The 17,950-nt window shown below is 46.5% G+C and overlaps 1 protein-coding gene across 1 annotated transcript in view; it reads left to right on the top strand.

Moving 5' to 3' along the window:
• Positions 1 to 17,950, top strand: part of LOC129708339 (glutamate receptor ionotropic, NMDA 2C-like) — a 64,236-nt gene that overhangs the window by 34,073 nt on the left and 12,213 nt on the right. The window contains exons 5-9 of the mRNA XM_055654019.1: positions 1,160 to 1,371; positions 4,715 to 4,874; positions 13,702 to 13,855; positions 15,045 to 15,170; positions 17,595 to 17,824. Of these exons, the coding sequence (XP_055509994.1) occupies positions 1,160 to 1,371; positions 4,715 to 4,874; positions 13,702 to 13,855; positions 15,045 to 15,170; positions 17,595 to 17,824 (882 nt within the window). The remainder of the gene's footprint in view (positions 1 to 1,159; positions 1,372 to 4,714; positions 4,875 to 13,701; positions 13,856 to 15,044; positions 15,171 to 17,594; positions 17,825 to 17,950) is intronic.

Genomic DNA, 17,950 nt, shown 5'->3' with positions numbered 1-17,950 from the left:
CGCATGAGTCTCGCAAAGCTTTCTTGGTACCCTGTTATTAAGTAACCATGCAAGTCTAAGGTGTGTTCTTCAATGCAAATTCACCATGCACAGCTGCATGCTCATTGTCACACTTGCAAGTAATTTGTGCATGCAACGTGGTCTAGTGTCCCTAACTTACATCATCCAACATCAGCAGATGGGTTATATCAGGTAATTTAATCTCTTTCAGAAACAATTTCAGAAACGGCTTGTTTGGCATGTTCCCTGCTGTGATTGTGGATTTGATTATAATTACTATTCTAATTCAAGAGCATTGGATAAAACTCTGTCCAATATCATGTTTCTCTCTCACCTTTATTCCCACAAGGTCCAAGTTACTGTTTGATTAACTTCAATTAATGAAATAAAGTTCTATCGTATCGTTTCGTAAAGACATATTGGCCACGAAACTGTTCGATTGAAAGATCGATTTGTGAAACGTGAGGGGGGGAAATATTTTTTTTCAGCATCAGTCTGAAGAAGGGTCTCGACCCGAAATGTCGCCCATTCCTTCTCTCCAGAGATGCTGCCTCACCCGCTGAGTTACTCCAGCATTTTGTTTCTGCCTTCGATTTAAACCAGCATCTGCAGTTCTTTCTTACACAAAATATTTTTATGTAGGATTAAAATTGGGAATTTGTTGTCTAATAGAGAAGGAGCAACACATTCCATTGTAGGTGTTGAATATAACGTAGACAAAGACTTGGAGAAGAGAAAAATCTGACTTTCATTGTGAAAAAGCAGGGAGTGGACAAATGGTTGGCTTTTTGATTCACTATGCAGAATGATCCCTCTCTCTGCATGTTCTCATTCTCCAGTGTCATTCCATCCTGCTGTCATTCCGGGATCGTTCCCTCTGACTGTCATCCCCACAGCCGAGTGAGCTTAATTTACAGTATTTACATATCTTGCATTAGACAGAGAACATTAACTGCAATAACAGTCCTCGTTCGTTGCAAATGGCGAATATGTACTAAACCTCCGTAAGCTCTACTGCTTCTTTCCAGTAAATTGTCTATTAAAATGTCAATAGTTTCTTTTAGTATCTCCCTCAATGTCCAATTTGTTCAGATGAGAAACACTTTGCTGCACAATGTTTACTATTGAATTACAAACAAACCTCTTCTCACTTGCACAGGTTGGGAATTGGAAGGATGGGTTGATAAGAATGAAATATCCAGTGTGGCCCAGGTACACGGCATTTCAGGAGCCTTTTTTCGACAGTGATCATCTAACTGTTGCCACATTAGAGGAGAGACCATTTGTGATTGTGGAGGAAGTGGATTCTGAAAATGGAGCCTGTGTGCGGAATACAGTTCCCTGCCGGAAGCAAGCAAACCTCAGTGACAGGTAATGATTTGTACCTGGGGAGATATAGTGCCCACTGGAGACCTAAGCTGCCGTCCTTATCATCTCCTCCAGCTGGATATCTGACCTATCCACGCTCCATAGAATCAATGTGTAGTAGAATAGAGTTGGATAACGCTTGGCCCACTTGGTTTGTGACTGATGTTTTGGAACATTATTTAATTGCCTATGAAAGCGTTCTTGCCATCCCATTAGACAATGCCTTCCACATCTTCCAGTCATTCTGAGAAAAGGTTTTTGCATGTGCCATCTTTGATACCCTTGCAAATAGTTTAAGTCTGAAGAAGGGTCTCGACCCGAAACATCACCCATTCCTTCTCTCCAGAGATACTGTCTGTCCCGCTGAGTTACTCCAGCATTTTGTGCATACCTTAAATCTGCAGCTATTGGTTATCAAAGATTTTTTTTTCCCTTAATTAATCTGAAACCTTCACAAATGTAACAGTCTGAAGGGTCTCGACCCAAATCGTCACCCATTCCTCGATGGGCCGAATGGCCTACTCCTGCACCTATTGTCTATTGTCTTCTCCCATTTCCCTAAAGTCCTATCATAGTCCCGACTCTCATAACTCGCTCACTCTAGTTCCCAATATCCCTCTCCCCATCATTTGCCAATAGCCACTGTTCCTTCATCTTCCCAATATCTCAATGACCATTGGTCCTTTGACCAACCTACATTCAAGGCAGTGGTTTTAGTGTTGCTGCCACTGCCAAAAGCCAAGTTCGGGGATGAAGTCCGATGGACAAGTATGGTAGTGAAAGTGCATTGTTACCATTAATGTTACAATTATTCACATATCCTTTCAGGTGAATGTAAAAGATCACGGAATATTATTTCAAAGAGGAACTTCGAAGTTCTCGCCAATGCTTAATCGTCAGTCACCAATAGTTGTTGGACCCTTGCTATGTGCAAATTGTGTTTACTGTCTCACAACATTGGCTACAGTTGAAGAGGTGTAAAGTGCTCTGTGGGCCATGAAGGACACCAAGTTCTTTTTCATTCGCAGTGTTGGATGGTTGTGCATTACATCTCCATAATCTCGATCCCCATTCCGCTCATTAACTTTGGATTTGTTGATCAGGACCGGCTACCATCTGCTCTGACAGTTGCCATCTTTACTGGTAACGATTCTTTGGTTTTCCAGGTTCCATTGTTGTTGTTAACACCTGTTACAAAAGTAATATTTGTCACCCTGGCCTTGTATTTTGCATTCACCAGAGGACCTGTGTTTTGGTGTCATACAGCAGCCGGTGCGGCGGCGCAGCCTTCCCCAGCAAGGAATCTGCAGCCCGTCCGTTGTTTATTAAATACCTTTTTAATTCTATGTTTCTATGTAGTTTTTTTCTCAATTTTTTTTGGGCTGTGTAACAATGTACACATTGCAGATTTGGGAGGGAGGGGGTAACTTTTAAATCTCTCCCTGCACCTTCGGAGCTTCTTGGACCTTTTCTTGTCAGGTCTCCGTTGTCTTTTTATAAAAGAAAAAAATACTGAGCGGCCTATAATCTGAGGTTATAGCCCGGGGACTCTGGTGGCCATCCCATCATTCCTGCCTCAAACCGTCGCAAGTCCATTGGCCGAGTCTCACACTGCCGTTTATTGTAAAATCTATGAGGGAGCGCGTGCTGCTGCTGCACAACTGGACCTTGAAGAATCGTAGAAATAAGAACTGCGGGTCTGGCAGGGAAAGGCACAAAATGCCCGCGGGTAACCCAGTGGGAGGGAGACCGCTTTTCAGGGCTCCCGCAAAGACGACTTCTCCCGCCCGAGTTAATTGTCGAAGAGCAGTGTACAGTACAGAGGGCCTGACATCAGCGCCCCCCGCGCAGCTTGGAATAGCATAGCGGGACTCTTTGAATAACGCCGGGGGGCTCTAACACCAAGACCCGGTGTGCGGGGGGGGGGGGCGTGGCTTTAATGGCTGCAGGACAATCGCCATCGCCAGCCGGGGGCTTTGACTTTGACTCTGACATCGGGGGGGGGGAGAGAGTGGAGAGATCCTGTTTTTTTGGCCTTCCATCACAGCGATGTGATGGATCCCAGATGTAAAGGAGGGTGTGTGTCCATGGTTGTTTGTTTGTAAGCAGTCCTTGGCGTAGAAACGCCCTCCGCAGACACGCTTGCTTTGGACAGACTCAATGGAGGGGAGCAAATGACAATTATGCGTTGAATCTTGAATCTTGTATCTGCATAGCAGCCTCGTGCGGTGGTACATCCTTCCCCAGCAAGGAATAAAGAAATATAGGATAGTTGTGCTATAATAAATACCTTAATTTAATTCCATTATTCAATTAGTTTGCATCTCAATTCCATTTTCCAGCTCCCATAACAATTTACACATTGCAGATTTAAAATCTATCGACCTCTGCTTTGAATTTATTTATTAACCACCGAACCTTCGCAGCTTCTTGGTAGAAGAGTTCCAGATCTCCACTGCTCTTTTTATAAGAAAAAAAATCCTGATGTCTGTCCCTATAATCTGGGAGGTTGCCGCCCCTGGACTTTTGAAGTCTACATCATTCCTTGGTCTTCTCAAAGTTAAGGGGCAGGTTTGTCCAGCGCACCATGCTGCTAAGTCCTCACACTGCCAGTTTAGGCCAAAAATCTATGTTGTCTGACGTGAATGCCAATCACCACACAACTGGCATACATTGATGACAATCAGTATCAAATAAGAAGCTGGGCAGTCAAGGAAAGACACAAAATGAGGGGGGTCAGCACTCAGTGGGTGGGCAGCATTCTTGGAGAACACAGATAGGTGACATGTTAAGTTGGGACCCTTCTTCAGACTGAAGAAACATCACCTATCCATGTTCTCCAAGGATGCTGCCTGACCCACTGAGTTACTCCAGCATTTTGTGTCTGGCTATGAACAATCAGCTTTGTGGCGGCCGATCTGCCAGATAAACATTTAGTTCCTCCACCATCTGTGCAGTTTGTGCCATCCACAAGGAATACACTGAAGGTATTTGCCCAAGTTACTCCTCCCAAACACAACACCTCCACCAGCGAGGCGGACAAGGAGAGCAGGCACATGGAGTCACTACCACCTGAACGGTCACTGCTGAATCACGCAATGTCACACAAACATATCACCAGTCCTTCATTGTCATTCGTTCTAAATCCTGGAGCTCTCTGCCCAACAGCTCTGAGGGAGCACCTTCACTAGAACAACAATGGTTCAAGAAATTGCTTCCATCTTCCCGAGGCACAAGAGCATGCAGGTCCCAAAAATAAATCAATAGAAAAAGTTCAAGTACATTTTCCTTGATGTGTAACATCGTAACTCTCTCTCTCTCTCTCCCTCTCTCTCTTGTGTTCCAGCATTGCTGATGGATACACCAAGTTGTGTTGTAAAGGATTCTGCATTGATATCCTGAAGAAACTCGCCAAGACAGTCAAGTTTTCCTATGACCTTTACCTCGTGACAAATGGAAAGCATGGGAAGATTGTACATGGAACGTGGAATGGAATGATTGGAGAGGTACAGAGCCCGCAGCCTCACCACTGCTCACTGGTTGCATGTTGGCTTTTTAGCGACTTGTCAAAGAAATCAGAACTAACATTGGTTGGGTTTCAGTATCGTGGGCAGTTCCAATTGCCCCATTACAGATATGGAGGTTCAGGAGAAGAGGTTTTACCAGGATGCTGCCTGGATTAGTGGACATTACTAAAAGGAGAGTGTAAACACAAAGAACTGCAGACGCTGGCTTACTAAAATAAATAAAGTGCTGGAGTAACTCAATTGGTTCAGGCAGCGTCTTTGGAGGAAAATGATAGGTGACTTTGTAAGGAAAGGTTGGATAAACGTGGATTGTTTTGGCTGGAGCATTTGAGGAGAGACCTGATAGATGATTATGATATTTCATGATATAAAATTATGACAATCAGCCAAATAGGGTAGACAGTCAGGGTTTTTCCCAGGGTGGAAATGTCAAAGACTAGAGGGCATTGAAATAAGGTCAGAGGCGAGAATGTTTAAAGGAGATGTGCTGGGCAAGAGAGGTGTGTTCTTGGAACATGCTGAGATGCGTGGGGTTTGTGGGGTTAGAGGGATGGCAATAGTGGGAAGGATGTGGAGCAGAGTGTGGAGTGTGGAGTGTGGAACGGAGGGAGTGCGGAGCTGAGGAATGGCGGCGCTGTGGAGTGGAGGGGTGAGGGAAGTGATGTGCGGAGGGGTGGGGAGGGCTAAGCGGGGCGGCGGGGTGGGGGCAGAGTGGTGCAAAGAGGAGGGGGCGTGCAGAGCTGAGGGGTGGGGGCCGAGCAACCAAATCTGAGGGAGAGAAAAGCAGCGGTCAGCTAATATTGTAAAAATCTGTGTGGTCAAAGAGACCAAATAATCCAGTTGAATCTGCTTCAGGCACAAAGCATCGCAGTTGATTTGACTTCCATGGAGATGGCAGCCATGAATGCCAGGGAATTATTTCCTATGTCAGTGACAGAAGGAATAATATGCTACAATCAGAGGCCAACACTCAGTCAAGAGACAAGGATAATATTGTGTGGCCTAGTGATCAAAGCCAGTGGGCCATTGTGGGCTCCACCTTTCCTCATCATCATTACGTTTTGCACATCTTTCATTCATTTGTTCTATATCTCTCCATATCATCGCCTGTATCCCTTCCTGAAGGAGGGTCTCGGCCCGAAACGTTGCCTATTCCTTTTCTCGAGAGATGCTGCCTTACCCGCTGAGTTACGCCAGCATTTTGTGTCTATCTTGATCAAAATGACTGTTACAGGAGCTTTGTAATAGTTGTATAATTATCTAATTGTAATAAATGTTATGCATGACCAAAGAGATGAATAGAACCACACAGTATTATCGTGAAATGAAAGCTAGGTGACAGACGGGACTCGGCATCAGTATGGAGAGAGCGATTTTACCGCAAATGAAAATCAGTGTGACCAACAGCTGCAGAGATATCAGGACTTCAAGGTCACAGCCTTGAGTGAAAGGAAGTCATTAGAGATGTGGATCGACAGTCATGCAAGGTTTTGTTACCGGAATGACACACGTAGCAAGTAGTCTGGCTGTGAGGATGGTTAGATAAGACCTGGGACAGGTGCAGTGCCTGGTATACTGACTGTAATAGCCAGTCTCCAGTTCCTCAGTTGTGTTAGACCACCACAGATAATAAGCAAAGATTGATTAATGAGAGTAGAAACTGATTAGGCAGAATTGTTTACTGCTCCGACTAGTTACGACATGAATCATCTGGTGTTGTAGTCAGTGTTCGATTTCATGCTGTAACTTGTGGATGAAGATATCACAGGAGCAGCCACTGAGATTATTTGGACATCTTAAAGCATCATTTTGAGACATTTGAGCTTGTCTCACTCCAGAATTGCCAATGCTGGTTCAGGAGACAATATCCATGCAGCGAGCTTGTCGAGCCTTGTAGGAATTTTGTAAGCCCAATCGGCTTAATTTTTTTAAGTTTCAGCTGAGAAAACGTTTCAGCTACGTGGGAAATTCAGAGTCATCAGACCAGCGAGGAAGTTAGAGATGGGTAGTGTAGGTCAGGTACCAAAGGAAACTCATAGTTGAAATGTCCACAAAAAGGAACATTGCTGAAAACATTTGGACAGATATGTGGATAGGAAAGGTGAGGAGTGATGTTGCCCAAATGCAGGTACATGGATCTAGCTTGGCCAGGCAACTTGATCAGCATTGGCGAGTTGGGCTGAAGGGCTTGTTTCAATGCTGTATGACTCTATAAGGGATTGAAGTAAAATGTTGTTGATGGATTGATTCCAGACCTCGATAAGGAGTTTGTTACTGTTTCAAGAGTTAGAGAACAACAGTGTGTCAGGTCTGGAGGTTGCAGGTGTCCGTGAACCAAGAGCAAGCACAACTTCAGAGGAAGGTGTTGGGTCCTCGCCCTCTCCTCTTGTATTGATTGCAGGAGCTAGTCAACAGACAATAATCTGTAATGATGATGTTTGTAGAAAGTGTTTGTACATTTTCTTCAAAAGAGGGAAAGCAGTGTGGTGAATTTATATAATATACTAGACCAAGTGGGACCCGTTGGGTTCCGTTCCCCCAACACAATATTCCACCACTCACTCATTCCCCCAACGCAACCTGTTCCCCTAACGCAATATTCCACCACTCATCCATACCCCCCAACCCTGCTCCCCAACTCTCCCCTATCCCACTCCCCCACTAAGGACAATGCTTAAATAACATTAAATGACAATCCTCACCCTCTCCCCCTCCCCTCCCCCACTCCCCCCCTCTCCTTACACCAATGTAACAAATTTCTCACTGCACTGGGAGTCCTGTCATTTGGTAGCATTGTAATGGTCACGGCAAGTGGAATTGGATTTTTTTAAGTGAAAATTTGAAAGTTTAAAATGTGAATAACGTAAAATATACCATCAATCCAAACAAAACTTGGCTAATGCACACCACAGGACAATGGTGAGTAAGGTGGGCCAAAAATTGTAGCATTATTGTATACTGTTTTGGCGTAGTTTCATAATCACATATGCACACACGCATCAAACAAACATGATGAGAGTTTTAGTAATATACTAAACCAAGTGGGACCCATTGGGTCCCATTCCCTCAACACAATATTCCACCACTCACCCATAGCCCCCCAACCCTGCTCCCCAACTAAACACAATGTTTAATCAATCGTCGCCCTCTCCTCTTCCCCTCCCCCACTCCCTCCCTCTCCTTACAACAAATCTCTCATTGCACTGGGAGTCATTTGGTAACATTGTAATGGGCAGGGCAGGTGGAATTGGATTTTTTAAAGTGAAAAGTGAAATTTTAAAAATGTCAATAACGTAAAATATACCATCAATTTGAATGAAACTTGGCTAAGTGAACAGTGAATGGTGGTGCTGGCTCGAAGGGCCGAATGGCCTACTCCTGCACCTATTGTCTATTGTCTATAATGCACACCACAGAACAATGGTGTGAGTAAGGTGGGGCAAAAATTGTAGCGCTATCGTGTACCATTTTGGCGTAATTTCAGGATCACACTCATCACAGACATAATCACAGATACACAAACTAGATGAGAGTTTTAGTAATACAGGTGCACAACCTTTTATCCGAAAGCCTTGGGACCAGACATTTGTCGGATTTCGGACATTTTCGGATTTCCGAATGGAAGATTTTTAGCATAGATTAGGTAGGTAGCGCGAGCGGCTTGAAAAGTCTGGAACGGCTGCCTCCTCCCCGGAGACCGGGGAATCATTGTAAATCATTGCATAAATGTTAGTCAGTTAGTTTGGAGGGATTTTATGTGGGGGGGTGGTGAAGGGGGAAACTTTAATTCTTAGTCCCCTACCTGGTCGCCGACTCCCAACATCGCGGAGCTGGGGGCTCCGTCCGGCCGCGGGCAGCGCCGGTTGGAGCTCCGACTCCGGCAACTCTACCCCTGGCTGCGCGGCTCCAAATCCAGCGCCGCCCGCAGCCCCAGCTCCGCGAATGTTGGGAGTCGGCGGCCACAGCGCTCCGGAGCTTACCGCACGGCGACCCGGTAAGGCATTGCCCGCTCCCCGCTGGTATCCCAGCGCTGCGACGCCGCCGACTCCCAACATTCGCGGAGCTGGGGCTGCGGGCGTCCGGCCGCGGGCGGCGGTGGATTTGGAGCGCCTCGCAGCCAGGGGTAGAGTTGCCGGGGTCGGAGCTACAACCGGCGTCGCCCGCGGCCGGACGCCCGCAGCCCCAGCTGGGAGTTGGCGGCCACAGCGCTGCGGAGCTTACTGCACGGCGACCCGGTAAGGCATTGACCACTCCCCGCCTCTCCGACCAGGTAGGGGACTAAGAATTAAAGTTTACCCCTTCACCCCCCCCTTTCACATAAAAGCCCTCCAAACAAACTGACTAACATTTAAGCAATGATTTACAGATGTTTAAGTGTCTCCCCGGTCTCCGGGGAGGAGGCAGCCGCTACAGTAGTACAGACCTGGGTTGACCGTGCGTCGTTTCGGGTCAAGTTTGGCGCCAAACGCGAGCTTTGGTGTGCAGACGACATCCTGGAAAAAATGGCCGGTTTTCGGAGTTTTTCGGTTTCCGGAACACCGGATAAAAGGTTGTGCACCTGTATACAGATAGATAAATAGGTCTTCTGGTCAGAGGATACTATGACATTATCACGTATTTCATATGTTTATATATATTATGTATAAGCATCAAGTGTGGGATATTGGAGCCATAGAGTCACACCGCACGGAAGGAGGTCCTGTTAATAAAGTGAGAGAAATAAACCAAGAAACAACGGGCTAATAATTCCAAAACTGGTGGTGGGGAAGTTATTAGAAACCTTTGTCAGAAGGAAAGATACATTTTTATTTGGAATGAGTCATAGAGCTATACATGGATTTATACAACTTTATAGTACAAAGTCATGCCCTAACCCACTTTGCCATGAATCACGGAAGCAAACTCAGCACGGATTTGTTAAAGGCAAATATTATTTGACTAATGGAATTAAATGTTTGCCGTTCATACTGTCAAGGTTGATCAGGGTATTGGAATGGAAGCATATTTGAATTCTTCAATCTGCCAGATGAGAAGCTTTATTAAGATAATGGAGATCCAGGCACACACAAGAAAGGTGCGGCATGAACACAAACCTGGCTCAGCGGCAGCAAATGTTCAAGGTGATAGGTGGGGGTTTCACAGGCTGGTAGATGGTGTGTGAGTTACCCTACAAGGAGGGGGCTTTGTCCATCACTCTTTAAATGTTCTAGGTTACCAATTCATTAAACATAATTAAACTGTTTTGGGATGATGTGAAACATGGCAAAGCACCAGATGGTGATGAAATATGGGTGAACTTCAGGATCACAGATTAGTGCATTGGGAAGAAGAATGGCAGGTGGCATCTGATGCACTGTGAGCTGATATTCTAGGAGGTATAATGTTGAAAGAGGCAACATCTTAAATGCCACGAGTTGCACATGTGCTGGTGCACAGTTCCAATTTGCATTCCGAAGTGCCTTGTGGATAGGGGAAGCAAGGAGATCTGGGTGATCAAACCTTTGGTCAAAAAAAAACGAGGATTAAGATGTTTATTAAAGGAAGAAAGGATGTGAGAGAGAATGAAATAGTTTGGGTAGAAATATCTGCGGACGGGGTCTTGGCAGTTGAGAGCAGAGGTACCAGTGGGGCAGTGATGCATGTCACCGACCGATACGCTAGATACCAAAATCATTGACATTATTTCCACCAATGGAGATTATTTTCTCAAGCCAATCTACAAGGAGGTATAAGATTTCCCAACCTAGATCCCAGTACTCCTCTATTTCTCACACTCTCACTGTTGTGCCCACCCAACTTTCCTGCTATCAGCCAAACACTTGGATAAACCACGAGAAGCACTGAGCCCCATTGGAACAGCTCTCCACTTGCTAAACCCTTTAACAATGCTAACCCTTTGCTTCCTGCCACTAAGCCAATTTTGGATCCAACTTTCTGCCTTCTTCTGATGCCCTGGGCTTTTACTATTCTGAACAGTGGCCATGTTGAGTCTTGTCAAATGTTGTGTAGGTGATTATGTGAATTACCCGTCCTTAAAACTAGCATTTCTCTAATTGAAGACTAACTCTGTCCTTCAGTACATGGCGATAATTTTGCCCAGCTCTACCTAATACAGCGAGTTCAGAGGTGATGGGTGAGTAGGGTCAGGTGCAGGTTTGGACATGGACACCAGACCTTTGGTGAGCATAAATTTCCAAGTAGCAGTAGGGGAGGTGAACATTGAATGAGTCACAGCGTCACAAAAACATACAGCACAGAAACAGGCCGTTCAGCCCAAATCGTCCATGCTGACCGAGGTGACCCAGCTAACCTAGTCCTATTTGCCCGTTTCATATACCCACCACAATCTGAGTGAAAACATTATTCATAAGGTTCCTTTCCCCTCTCACCTTAAACCTGTGTCCTCTGGTTCTTGATTCCCCGATCCTGGGTATGGACTCTGTACATTCACTCTTTCTATTCCCCTCATGATTTTATATATCGCTATAAGATCACCCCACAGCCTCCTGTGCTCCAAGAAATAAAGTCCTAGCCTGTCCAGCGTTTCCCTACAGCTCAGGCCCTCAACTCCTGACAACATCGTAGATCATCTCTACACTCTGTCGAGCTTAATGGCAGCCTTCCTAGAGTAGGATGCCCAGAACAGGGCACAATCCTCCAAGTGTGGATTTGCCACAATTGTAGCAAAATGTCCCAACTTCCATACTTAGTACCTTGATGATGAAGGCCAATGTTCCAAATGCCTTATTTGTATTTGGTTAACATACTGCTCCCACAGGTGGGATCAATAAGTGACCTTGGATATGTTCCTGACCACACTCACTATGCCCATAATGATCTAATTTTCCTTAGCTATGTCCTCATCCTTCATCGTCAGAATTGTGCCCTGTCCGTCTTCATTTAATCCCAGTAATGTTGCTTCCATGAAATTATATCCGCATTTACTTTTCACATCAAATTAGTTACGACAACAGTCCCAGCTGCTGCTCCTTTCCTATTCATTCTGTGATGTGACTTTCAGGGAACTATGTACTTGTACTCCTAGATCCCTCTGCTCTACAACACTCCCCAGGGCCCTGTCGATCACAGTGAAGGTCCTGCCCTAGTTTGACTTCCCAAAATGCAATACCATGCACTTATTTGCATTTAAATCAATTAGCCATTCCTCAGCCCATTTGCCCGTTTGATCACGATCCTGTTGTAATTTTTGGTAACCATCTTCACTCTCGATGATACCTCCTACTCTGCCTTATACCTTCTCATCCAAGTTGTTGATATAGACCACAAACAGCAATGGGACCAGCACTGATTCCTGAGACACATCACTAGTCACAGCACCTGGAAGGAACAGAGGGCCCTGAAGTCTTCCTGATGGGAAATGGAAGTATAAAGGGGGTGGATGTCCTTGATGAAGATGGGGCACTGCAGGATAAGGAATTGGAAGTTCTTGAATTGGTGGAGAGTGTGTGAGGCGTCCCAGATGCAGGTGGGAAGGGACTGAATAAGGGGGCAAGATCGGAGGAGTTTAATGAAACAGTGAGGAGGAGATTGAAATGGACAGTGGGGTTGGGCAAGTATAAGACTTGCCCAACTCCATGTGGATGGGAGATTGTAGGAAGTGATGAGTCAGCAATGAGAAATGTTGACTGTGTCTCCTTCCACAGAAGCTGCCAGACCTGGTGAGCTGTTCCAGCATTTTCTGTTTTTGTCTCAGATTTCCAACATCTAGATTTTCTTTTTTCGAAATATAATCCAAAGGCTTCAAAGGTATTTTATGGTCATGTGTGCCAATTAAGGTACAGTGATATTGGTATTATCATACGCCCATACTAAAAATAAGCAACAAGACACACAACTATATAAAAGTTAACATAAACATCCACCACAGCAGATTCCCCACATTCCTCACTGTGATGGATGGCAATAAAGTCTAAACATTCTCCCTCATTTTTCGCCCCGCGGTCGGGGCAGTCGAAACATCCGCAGTTGGGATGATCGAAGCCCCCGTGTCGGGGCGGTCGAAGGTCCTGCGGCTTGGAGCTCCCGAAGTCGGTCTCTAACCAGGGGCTGCGAGCTCCATGATGTTAAAGTCCCCAGGCTCCCGTGGTTGGAGCTCCGAGGTCGATCCCTGGCAAGGGGATCGCAAGCTCCGCGATGGTAAACCCGCAGGCTCCCAAAGTCAGTCTCCAGCAAAGGCCGCCAACTTCTCAATGTGAGGCCGCAGTGCAGGCGGAGATTGGATACAGAAACATATCATATCTCCGTCGAGGTAAGAGATTAAAAAAATATCCACTCAATTAAAACAAATGTTACCAATTAACCGTAAAAGTTACACACCGTCCACATTCACACGAATTACAAGCCATTCATATTAAAATTATTTTCCCCTTTCAATGAGACAGGCACAGTGGTGCAGCTGTAGAGTTGCTGCATTACAGCGCCAGAGTCGTGTTCGATCCTGACTATATGCGTTGTCTGTACGGAGTTTGCACGTTGACCCTGTGGCTATGTAGGTTTTCTCCGGGTGCTCCGGTTTCTTCCTACACTCCAAAGACGTACAGGTTTGGAGGTTCATTGGCTTAGGTTTAAAAAAATTGTAAATTGTCTCTAGTGTGTAGGATAGTGTGAGTGTATGGGGATCGCTGGTCGGCACAAACTCGATGGGCCGAAGGGCCTGTTACCATGCTGTATCTCTAAAGTCTAGAGTGTAATTTAAAAAAATCCTAAATCAATTACATTAATTAAGTTCAGACTTGTCTCTTTCTCAGTATATATTGGCTGCTGTGGCCTTTGCTTCCATTTGCAGGTCTACTACCAGCGAGCAGACATGGCCATCGGCTCCCTCACCATAAATGAAGAGCGTTCTGCGATCGTCAGCTTTTCTGTTCCATTTGTGGAGACTGGGATTAGTGTGATGGTCGCTCGGAGCAATGGGACAGTCTCCCCTTCGGCTTTCCTTGGTAAGAAATGCAGCTTTAGCCGTGTAATGTTCACGACTCTATCAGATCTGAAAGCTTATCATTGTTGACACTGAAGTGTGTTCTAGAATCAGATGTGGAGTGATGCTCTAAAAAAATATACAAATGCTACCAACTTCCCTGTGGTCCGTTGCCAGACTGAGCGGGAATATCCTCTGTGTTTACAGTACGCTCCAATTCACTTCTCAGGAGTTTTCTGAATAATTCTCCTCGCCGATTGCAAATATTTGGGCTGCAATTCCAGTGAATTATCTTGCTCTGGTGCCAAGGGACAGCCGCTGACTGGCAGAAGGGCTGGAGCTCATTGATGTGGTCTAACCATGATGGTGGAGGCCAGGCCTTATGGTGTACACTAGGTCAGATATCAGAAGCGGACGTCAGGGCTCAATATTGGAAATGGAAGCGTCTGAACAAATGTGTGGCTGTGGGTCCCATGGTTGCAACTGAGGCCATTTACAGCAGCTACCTGCCGCTTGCTAGGTTGCACCAAGCACACACATGGCTAGTGTGTTGACAGGTGGTCCCTAATAAAAGAAGATTAATGGCATGTGGGACAGGGCAAACTTCCTGACATAGTGATCATGTCTTCCTGGGACGGTGGACACATGGAGTTACGGTGGTTATGTCACCAGGAGAGCAGCCACATGACTTGGACAGCGGCCACCCATCGTCAGTAAATGGTCATCCCATTGCGATGGGTCACACATGCCTGGAGTAGTGGTCACTACCCCGGCATGTCAGTCGGCGTCTGTGGATGACAATCTCTCCCCCCTGGGCAATATACAAGCTTCTGTGGAATAGCAGTAACATTCAATGCAGTGTTGGTCCATACCTCAAGGTAGTTGAAGAGTCACACACTTGTAAAGGGTCACACACTTGGGGGGGGGGGGGGGGGGGGGGGGGGGGGGGGGGGGGGGGGGGGGGGGGGGGGGGGGATAGGGTGCGGCCACACCCCAGCAATGCCCTCTCCTGGTTTGTGATTACATTGGTGATGCTGAGTCCCACTGCCAGATCTTTAGAGACATGAGAGGAGATTGTGGCCTGAGGTAGTGCCACTGATGCCACACAGGACTTCATGTGGGCAGTGGGTTGGGCAGGAGGGGAATACTGACGCTGTTGGGATCAGGCGAGTTGTGTGGAAAGTACTGGGCTGCCATTCTTGTCTTTACAGAACCTTACAGCCCTGCAGTGTGGATAATGATGTTTGTGATGTGCCTGATGGTCGTTGCTCTCACTGTGTGTGTGTTCGAGTATTACAGCCCTGTTGGATACAACCGCAACCTTCAGAGTGGCAAGAGTAAGTTGTCCGTTTCTTGCTCTGCTTGTAGTGGGGGCTTGTGCAGGCGAGAGGTTGGGGAAGCCTAGTATCTGAATCAAACTATTTCATGATGAGAGCCTTGATTTATGGTTTAAGGCATTTACCAGTCAGAGACTCAAATGGTGGGGCAATAGGCTTGTAAATGTGTGCCAAGATGCCTATCTGAACTAATCCTTTTTGGCTGCAAATGGCCCTCATCCCTGCAGACGTTCTCAATCCATGTACCTGTCTCCTCTGACCATTTTTTCCATAAACCCACCTGTGTGAAAAACCTATCCCGCAAATTCCCTTTAAATCTTTTTCCTCTCATCTTTAACCGATGACCTCTACTTTTAGACTTGCCTACCCTGGGAGAAGGCTGGGTTATTTTTGCCCCTTATGGCGTCCCAACTATCGTACTCACTGCCAAATGCCGACTTCACCATCCTGTCTACCAGTGTCACCGGCCCGCGTTCAGGGAACAATCTACTTGTGCTCCGAGGTCTCTCCATTCAACAGCACATCTCAGAGACCAACCATTCACTGTGTCCCTGCCTAGTTTAGCTTCAAATACGGCATCACTTCACACTTGGTTGTTTTAAATTCCATCTGCCTTTGGCCAATTTATGGTGGTCCCATTCAAGTGATCTAGAACTGTGATTCCATTAAACGTTTGTCGGGGATAATTATGGCACATATTACTCCAGCTGCCCAAACAGCCTTGGTCCACTGCAGATCACCTACCACCACAACAGGCCCACAGCTGATGCCATCTTCCTGGCTCTACACTGGAGCGCCTGGATAAGAAGGACATCTACGACAGCCTCCTATTCATCAACTATAGCTCTGCTTTCAAATAACCCAACCAAGATCATCTCCAAACTCAGTCAGCACTCCCCTCTGCAACTGGATCCTCGACTTCCTGACCAATAGACCACAATCAGTGAGGATAAGTGACCAATCCTCCATTACGAGAATTCTCAACACTGGTGCCCTGCAAAGATTTGTTCTCAGCCCCTACTATACACCTAAAGGGCCTGTCCCACAAGCATGCGACTGCATGCGACAAGCGCGACCTAACGTGGTCACTTGAGCCGTATGGCCTCGCGTGGCCGGTCGCACTTCGATTGCCGGAGCCGTATGGAGTTGTGCGGGAGCTTCACGCCAACTTGTACAGGGATCACTCGACCTTCGCGCGGCCCCCGCTTCCGGTTTGGTCGCGCTTGCCGCATGCGGTCACATGCTCGTGGGACCGGCCCTTTACACTCTCACGACTGTGCAGCCAAGTACCAATCCAACTGCATTTTCAAGTTCACAGACGACACCACCATAGTGGGGCCGGCAGCATCTCTGGAGAGAAGGAAAGGGTGACGTTTCGGATCGAGACCCTTCTTCAGACTCGACCCAAAATGTCACCCATTCCTTCTCTCCAGAGATGCTGCTTGTCCCGCTGAGTTACACCAGCATTTTGTGTCTATCTTCCATTTAAACCATCTGCAGTTCTTTCCTGCACCACCGTAGTGGGCCAGATATCAAATGATGACAAGACAGAGTACAGAAAGGAGATCCTTGTAACTTGGTGTCAAGAGAACAGCCTCCCCCTCAATGTCAGCAAGACAAAGGAGATTGTGATTGGCTTCAGGAAGCGAAGCAGTGCACACTCACCTGCGTACATTGATGGCGCTGAAGTAGAGATGATTGAAAGCTTCAAGTTCTTAGAAGTAAAGATTGTCCTGGACCAGCCCCGTTGAAGCTATGGCCAAGAAAGAAGACCAGCACCTCTATTTTCTTAGAAGGCTGAGGAAGATTAGTATGTCCCCAACAACCCTCACCAACTTCTACAGATGTAACATAGAAAGCATTTTATCAGGGTCCTCCACAGACTGGTTTGGGATCAGCTCCAGAGAGTTGTGGACGCAGCATAGCTCATCACGCAATCCAACCTCCCTTCCATTGACTCCATCTACACTTCACGCTGCCCCAGCATAGATTAAGAACCAGTCTCATCCCAGTCACTCCATCTTCTCCCCTCTCCCATCAGGCCAGATGTACAGAAGTTTAAAAACGCACGGCTCCAGATTCGGGGACAGTTTCTTCCCAGCTGTTATCGGCCAAATGAATGGTCTTCTCATCAGCGAGAGTGCATTCCTGACCTCCCCTCTGCCTCATTAGAGATCTTTATCTTACACCAATGTTGTACCATTTATGCTTCATCTGTGCATCATGGATGGCTTGAATGTAATCATGTTGAGTCTTTTGTTTGGATAGCACGCAAACAAGTTTTTCACTGCACCTTGGTACATGTAACAATAATAAATGAAGCTAAACAAACAAGAACAGACCAGGGTACAGACAACTTGTTTGTGGCTCTGGAAGAACAAGCTGAAAACTGTTCTCACTGTGTGTCTGTCCGTCTCTCCACAGTCACAGGGGGCCCAACATTTACCATCGGCAAATCGGTGTGGCTTCTCTGGGCATTGGTCTTCAACAACTCTGTTCCTATTGAAAATCCTAAAGGCACAACCAGCAAAATCATGGTCTTAATCTGGGCCTTCTTCGCTGTCATTTTCCTGGCGAGTTACACAGCAAACCTGGCAGCGTTCATGATCCAAGAGCAGTTTATCGACACGGTCTCGGGTCTCAGCGACAGAAAGGTAAGGACCAACCTCACCCAAACTACACTGCCCCGTCACTGTGCTGGAGGTCACACGGGTCCACTCCCACCTCTAGATCCCATCCAATCTTGTCACAAAGGGAACTGTAACTTCATAGCTCGGGGC

The sequence above is a fragment of the Leucoraja erinacea genome, chromosome 23 (assembly GCF_028641065.1).
Source record: "Leucoraja erinacea ecotype New England chromosome 23, Leri_hhj_1, whole genome shotgun sequence".
Classification (NCBI taxonomy): Eukaryota; Metazoa; Chordata; class Chondrichthyes; order Rajiformes; family Rajidae; genus Leucoraja; species Leucoraja erinaceus.
This window is presented reverse-complemented; position numbering and strand designations above follow the sequence as displayed.